This window comes from Cynoglossus semilaevis, chromosome 13 (assembly GCF_000523025.1).
Source record: "Cynoglossus semilaevis isolate Cse_v1.0 chromosome 13, Cse_v1.0, whole genome shotgun sequence".
NCBI lineage: Eukaryota > Metazoa > Chordata > Actinopteri > Pleuronectiformes > Cynoglossidae > Cynoglossus > Cynoglossus semilaevis.
In genome coordinates, this window is record NC_024319.1 from 21,845,673 (window position 1) to 21,853,202 (window position 7,530).

The following is a 7,530-nucleotide window of genomic DNA, read 5'->3' on the forward strand; positions in this document are numbered from 1 at the left end:
AGTGAAGATGCAACATTTGGAAATGGTGAAAATGATTGATGGGATTTTTATTTATGTGGGAAAAGAAAGAAGTGATTGTGGTCTTGACTGGTCAGGACTATGATTGCATCACTGGAGTTGTATTTACATCAGCGCTGTACTGATTCCGTTGATGAAGCAGAATTAACTGAATGCACTTTGAGAATTCAAACTGCAACATACCTCAAAGGACCAAATAGCCCTTGTAGCCTTAGGAATGCATATAAATCCATCAATATTTTTTTCTAAAACTTTTTCACACCATTTGGAACGTAAATTGGGATTTTTGTTGGTGTTGGATGGTGCGTTTTTGTGATTTTTTTTTATTTCATTAATGTAACTTGACTCGGTATTAATTTTTAGCTCATCAGGAAAAAATGCAATATGACTTTGTGCACTGATCTGTCTGCATAATAAACATGTTAAAAAATAGTAATTCTAGAAAAATAAAATGTGTCTGGGGTCAGCAGAAGTTTGTGGTGCACCAAGCCAAAAAAGGTTGGGAAACACTGGCATATCCTTTTATGTACATGTTTCAATGGCAATTACTAGTTTATCTTTACTTTAGTGCTTTAATACTTTGGTGCTTAATACAATGGTCATAGTTCAAACATCAAAGGCACCTTACATGAAAGGCCATATTCGTACTCTTTGTTTTCTTCCATTATTCAGTGTTGTTTCCAGCAGCAGGCTATATATATATTTGCTACAACTAGAATGAATTCCCTTTTTTAATGTAATTTCAAAATCGAAGAAGCTGTATCTTAACAGGAGGCAGGAAGAATCTGTTTAATGGGTGAAAGAAAAAATAGCCTTTGGAAGAACATTCGGAAGGCACCACATGCACCAACTGTCAGACAGGAATATACCGACTGTGTGAAGACATTGTCATAAAAGGAGTCATGTTGCACTGCAAAGGCGGCACCCTTAAGCACAAGAGGTTGAAAATAAAACGTCAAGTGATGATTGAAGAGAAGGAATTGAACAAAATATTTGACATTCTCAAAACCGGTATCCAGGAAATACAAAGGAAGAATACCGGTGAGCTGAGCTTTGCAGAACTTTATAGGATTGTCTACACCATGGTTTTGTACAAACATGGGGAAAAGCTGTACGCGGGCTTGAAAGAGGCCATCACTGAACACCTGACTAACAAGGTAATGGAAGATATCCTTAACGCACTAAACACTAACTTTCTAAAAGTGTTAACGCTTGCCTGGGATGACCACCAGACTGCCATGGTTATAATCAGAAACATCTTCATGTACATGGACCAAGTATATGTGCAACAAAACAGATTGGACGACGTGCACAACCTCGGCCTCATCATATTCAGGGATCAAGTCTTCCTCCACAGCTGCATTCGTGACCAGCTACGGCTGACGTTACTGGACATGGTTGCCCATGAGAGAAAGGGAAATGTTGTAGATAGGGCTGATATTAAAAAAGCCTGCCAGATGCTAATGACGCTGGGTATGAACGACAGGTCGGTCTATCAGAAGGAATTTGAAGACCCGTTCATAGATATGTCCAGAGAATTCTACCAATTGGAAAGCCAAAATTTACTGTCTGAGAACAACGCCAGTGTCTACATAAAGCAGGCGGACGCTAGGATCATCGAAGAGATAGAGCGCGTGTTTCACTGCTTCGACAAGTCTACACGGGAACCACTGCTGGAGCTGTTAAAACAGGAGCTGATTTTCAAACACATGAAGCCTATTGTAGAAATGGAAGGTTCTGGCCTCGTCACGATGCTTAAGGACGGCAAGACGGAAGACATTGCGTGCATGTACAAATTGTTCAAACATGCACCAAATGGTCTCGAAACAATGTGTGCAACAATGAGTCTGTATATGAGGGAACTTGGCAAGGCTCTGGTGTGTGACGCCAAAGAGGGCAAGAGCCCAGTTGACTTCATCCAGGACTTGCTTGACCTAAAGATTCAGTTTGACCGTTTTCTGAACGAGTCATTCAACAGTGACAGACTCTTTAGAAAAACCATAAATAGCAACTTTGAGTACTTTTTCAACCTCAATTCCCATTGCCCAGAGTACCTATCACTTTTCATCCACGATAAGATTAAGAAAAGGGCCAAAGGATGGACAGAGAAGGAGGTAGACAGTGTTCTCGAGAAGGCATTGATATTGTTGATGTTCTTGCAGGACAAAGACGTGTTTGAACGGTACTACAGGATGCATTTGGCCCGCAGGCTGCTTAGCAGCAAGTACATGTCCAACAGCTGTGAGAAGAAAATGATCTATAGGCTTGAAATCGAATGTGATTTTCACTTCATCTGCAAACTAGAGGGAATGTTAGAAGACATGAACATTACTAACGCAACCATGGAAGAGTTCAGGCAGGAAGTACAGACCACTTCTCATGCGGGCATCGACCTCACAGTAAGACTTCTCACTACCGTTTACTGGCCAACACATTCTGCGAACCCCAAATGCAACATTCCTCCTGTTCCTTGGCAGGCCTTTGATGCCTTTAGACAGTTTTACCTCACTAAGCACTGTGATAGAAAACTTACCCTACAAAATCACATGGGTTGGGCAGACCTCAATGCAACATTTTATGAAACTCTTAAAAAGGAAGATGGATCGGACGTGGGTTCGACCCAAGGGGCAGGCTCCAAAACTCGGACGCACATATTGCAAGTTTCCACTTTGCAGATGTCTATCCTGATGCTTTTCAATTCAAGAGAAACGTACAGTTATGTGGACATCCAAGAGGAGACGGGAATTCCAGAGAGAGAATTAGTGCGGGCATTGCAATCGTTGGCCAGTGGAAAGCTGAGCCAAAGAGTTCTTACAATGGAGTCAAAGTCGCAGGAGGTTGAAAACAACAGTGTGTTCACTGTCAATGACCAGTTTTCTTCCAAACAGCACAGAGTGAAAATACAGAGAGTTGATAGTCAACATGGCGAATTGGAACAAGAAAGAAAGGAAACGAAGCAGCAAGTGGACGATGACCGAAAGCATAGGACCGAGGCAGCAATTGTTCGAATCATGAAGTTCAATAAGAGGATGCAGCACGATGTCCTGGTGACGGAGGTGACACAGCTTCTGCAGGCACATTTTCTTCCTAGCCCTGTCATGATTGAGAAGCAGACGGAGGGACTGATAGAAAGACAATATCTGGCAAGGGAACCAGAGGATAACAAAGTGTACATCTACATTGCATAGCAAAGACTGGGGAATGACAAGGTGTGTTTGTTGGATGGAGAATACAAAAGAAACGCAAGACATTTGTGCAGCAATGTAAAAAAAGTACATTGACCCACCCATATACAGTATATATTCATGGCTAATAAAAGAGGAAGATATTTTCTACCGACAGCCCCTGGTGAGTTGTTGGATTTTGTTCATGAATGTTAAATTTGTTTCATTAATTTTATTCATAAATAAACAATACCAAAATATACACTACATCGAAATTTAACAGATGCATTTTTTTTCTAATTTTTTTTCTGGGAAAAAATCGTTGTTTTATAACATTTGAAATGTATAACATTTGAAATGTATATAGATAATTAAAATACATTCAATTTGGTATCAAAACAGCAGGACGAGTGGTTGCCACGGGACTTGTAGGCAGCAGCGAATAACCTCCCAGCACGTCATAATATTTGGCCCAGCCACTGTGAATTTCAGCCAATACAAATCGACTCAAGTTGTAAGTCAGCAAATCAAAACACAGGTAATTGGAAATGGGCTGGGTCTGTAAACTACATTGACAGACATTGTGGTCAACTTTACCGGTGTCCAAATATTTCACTGGACCTAAACACTAAAGGGTAAGAGTATTTAGCTGGACCGAAGACAGTACAAATAATTTCTCAACCATAGTGTGTCGTGTTACTGTGGCGCGCAGATATTTTATCGTTCTTGTGTTCGAGTCCACATGGCTACCTAGCTTGCGCTAGCTAATCTGTCAATAAACGGCGCTAGCAGGCATTGGCCTCCTAAGTCTGCTTTCAATGGGCTGACAGTTTCGCTAGTTGTCGTCCCGTCTTTGTTGCAGTTTGTTGTTTTACCGTAGTGTGCTGTAGTGTAACATTTAATGTGATTCCCTACTCGGACTAAACGGGGCCTTCAGTCAGTCCTTGTACGTGTAGGCTAATGCTGTTCTGGTGGAAGAAGCAGCTTTTTAACATGCGCTGGTCAAGCAGAGTCAGGTGTTGACAGGCAAAGATTTTGGTAAAATAATTGTATATAAAATTTAAATTGGCAGACGTTATCTATTTACCACAGTTAGGTAAACGGACTAACTTATAATTTGTTCATAAAAAATGTCTTCTCTATGTATTTTCCACTTTGAAGGATAAAGTCTCTTTGCCCATGTAACTTTGACTAGGCTTTATCTTGGTTCTTTTATTATTTAGTATGTATTTATATAACCTTACACCTCATACTGAAAGTTTACCTCTTAATATACATGAAATAAAATAGTGGCTTAATAAATATCATAGATTTTGATTTGTTTGTGTTGCCGATATTTCAGTGGGAGAAAAACAGTAGCAGTTTTTACTCTTGCTTTACCTTTTTTTTTCTAATCTGCATCTCAAAAACTCTCAGTTTTGCATGCCCTTAAATAACATTCATTTGGTCTTTTTCAGCACCAGAATATGGGCAGTGTGTTAGCTGCCGCGTCCCCCAGTCCAGCCCCGGCTGCCTCTCAAGACAGTCCAGTCATCCCAGGGTTTGGGTCAGTTCCTCCAGGGTTCACGATGCCTCCTCTGTCATCTGTCACTCCAGCATCGGGATCTGACCAACAAGGGTCAAAATCAGATTCCCTACTTTCAAACCCAGGCACATATGAGGAATGCCACCAAAAATGTAAAGGTGTGAAACCGTTATTATTCTCATAGAACTATTTAGATGGAAATGGGACAAAGTAGCACTTTTTGTTGGAATGTTTCTTGGCCTATAATGAATGTAACCTATTATTAAAAAGCGAGGACTTTTGTCAAAATGTTGGTATGCATTTCATCAGGTGACATATATGGATATGACAGTCGTATAGCGCAGTGATCAGACTCTTGATGAAACTGTGGTTAGACGTTGTCCAATTAGAATTTCAAAAACAAAGGAGCAGTTTTGTTTGTATGTAGCAATACAGTTGTGATTTCTGTCTTGACATAAAGCCATATAAATATAAAATATCTCAAATTTGGTCTCTGCTCGAACAATCAGAAACAGACTTCATGAGGGTGACCTAAGGGTGCAACGTTAATAATCCCTCTGGAGTTCACTCTGGGAAATTAAGGAAAATAAAAAAAACCAGAGTGACCGAAAAGCTGCTGCCGTCAGCTTTAGCGCCCTCTTGTAGCGCATGACGGGTTTGCCCCACAGTGATGCTGTTGGGCGTATCCATGTAGGTTACACACAGACCTCCACTGGCTAGAAAATGACTGCCATTAGGTATCGGGATAAAATCCTTGAACCCATTGTCAGACCCTACGCTGCTGCAGTAGGTCCCGGGTTCCTCCTGATGCCAACAATGCCTGTTGCCTCATGTGGCAAGAGTATGTGGGCAGTATTTGGAGGTTGAAGGAATTGATACAGTTGCATGTTACAATCACGATCAGGCCTTAATAAGTGTATGTCTGTTAGTTTAGCAGCATTTGCAAAACATGCAGAGTAATTTGAGATGAAAATTATTTACACGTTTTGATTTTGCATCATATTTATTGTTGTAAATATTGCTAGTACAATTGAAATAATTAGGTTTTTTTTTGCATCATATTTATTGTTGTAAATATTGCTAGTACAATTGAAATGATTAGGTTTTTGTTGTTGTTTTGTTTTGTTTAGAGGTCTTCCCTCTGCAGATGGAAGGTGTCCGGTTAGTGGTTAACAAAGGCTTGAGTAACCACTTTCAGGTCAGCCACACTATAACGCTAAGTACCCAAAGTGACTCTGGGTACCGATTTGGTACTACATACGTTGGCAGCACACAGACTGGGCCAGCAGAGGTAAGATGTCTCCACCACAACATCAAAAAGTTTTAAAAATGTTGACCTTTTTTTTTATCACTGGCTTCAAGTTTTGTAGCGTTGGAATATGCCTAGTATTTTCTATATATATTATTTTTTTAAATTTGATAATACTAAAAAATTCAAAATACATGGTTTTGACTGTTAAGTATGAAGAACAACATATCTGTAAAAATACTGGCTTTTTTTTAATTATTTTTTATGAACTTAGCTGTTTTTTTTTTTTTTTTTTTTATGAACTGAGCTTGAAGATTATTCCAAAGATCTTTGAGAATGAATCACAGATCTTCTACAGATAGGCTTCCGTATATTAGTTTGTCTTCTTACCATCTGTACCATTGAGGTACAATTTTAATTCCAATTCAGTTCACCTTTCATACCTTAAGGTGAGAAAGGTAAAGCAATGTTAATGCAAAACTCCATGGCACACTAGAGGACCACAGTAATTGGCCACTGATTTATTTTTTTTTTCCCCTTTCAGTCCTTCCCAGTTATGGTGGGTGATATGGACAACACCGGCAGTCTGAATGCCCAGGTCATCCATCAGCTCACAAAGGCTCTACGCTCAAAAATAGCCATTCAGGTATTAAAACACATGCTTTCATAATCTGCCACGTATTATTCTCCGGTCAATATTTCAGTTACCTCTAATGATAATTTCTGCTGTATTTTCTTGTCTTTTTTGTGTTCCAGACTCAGCAACATAAGTTTGTGAACTGGCAGTGTGACGTGGAACATCGTGGTGAAGACTTCACTGCTGCTGTGACGTTTGGAAACCCAGACATACTGGCTGGATCTGGTAAGAGGATTGTTGATCTGTCTTTGCCGTACACAGTAAAACACAGTAAAACCGTTTCCTCTTGCACCTGTAAGTGTTCTATATGAAACATATGACTTTGACTGTACTGTTTCTATTTATTATTATTTATCATTATTTTTCTATTTTGTATGTTTACTGTAGCTTGATTGTTGATAGACTGACTCAAATTGTACGTCGCTTTGGATAAAAGTGTCTGCTAAATGTATTGCAATGTAATGTTCATACACCTCCACAGGGTTCCAACACATCCTAGAAAATAGTCATAGAAAGCATATGTCTAATGAAAGAAAATGGTAACATAAAAAAATAATTTCTGGGAAAGATGGGGAACCCTGCTTATACACTAAGTACTAAAAAATGGCAGGAATTTGCTACATGCCAGCTTGTGTTAAGCTGTAGCTAACATGCTAGGTGATAGGTGGGGACAATTAACATGCAATAAAAATGTATTCATTATTCTTGTAGAATAAGTATTGATAAAATGTACCTAAAACAGAATAAAAAGGTTTCTACAAAAAGTGAAGATTAAATTAAACTGTGTTATTGACAACTATTTCCTTTAATCACATAACTTTAAAGAAAGCAAAATCTTTTTGAAATATAGTCTGTCGGTAAATATAAATAAATTCAAATTCTTTCCTATTATGTCATGTATTACCAGCTAATACTACAATTTAAACAGAAATGTTGT

At 39.0% G+C, this 7,530-nt stretch overlaps 2 protein-coding genes across 2 annotated transcripts in view; both read left to right on the top strand.

Moving 5' to 3' along the window:
• The first annotated feature begins 10 nt into the window (after positions 1 to 10).
• On the top strand, positions 11 to 3,359 carry LOC103389006 (cullin-3-like). Its single transcript, XM_008324258.1, has one exon. It carries the CDS (start codon positions 921 to 923, stop codon positions 3,204 to 3,206), a length of 2,286 nt encoding a protein of 761 aa, XP_008322480.1. The 5' UTR covers positions 11 to 920; the 3' UTR covers positions 3,207 to 3,359.
• A 310-nt stretch (positions 3,360 to 3,669) lies between these two features.
• Positions 3,670 to 7,530, top strand: part of LOC103389007 (mitochondrial import receptor subunit TOM40 homolog) — a 6,797-nt gene continuing 2,936 nt past the window's right edge. Inside the window, exons 1-5 of the mRNA XM_025061467.1 lie at positions 3,670 to 3,817; positions 4,640 to 4,865; positions 5,838 to 5,998; positions 6,501 to 6,602; positions 6,713 to 6,875. Of these exons, the coding sequence (XP_024917235.1) occupies positions 4,649 to 4,865; positions 5,838 to 5,998; positions 6,501 to 6,602; positions 6,713 to 6,875 (643 nt within the window). The 5' untranslated portion in view covers positions 3,670 to 3,817; positions 4,640 to 4,648. The remainder of the gene's footprint in view (positions 3,818 to 4,639; positions 4,866 to 5,837; positions 5,999 to 6,500; positions 6,603 to 6,712; positions 6,876 to 7,530) is intronic.

What these genes read in the sequence shown, in the direction of transcription:
- LOC103389006 (XM_008324258.1), top strand. Translation starts at nt 921, where the DNA reads ATGTTGCACTGCAAAGGCGGCACCCTTAAGCACAAGAGGTTGAAAATA.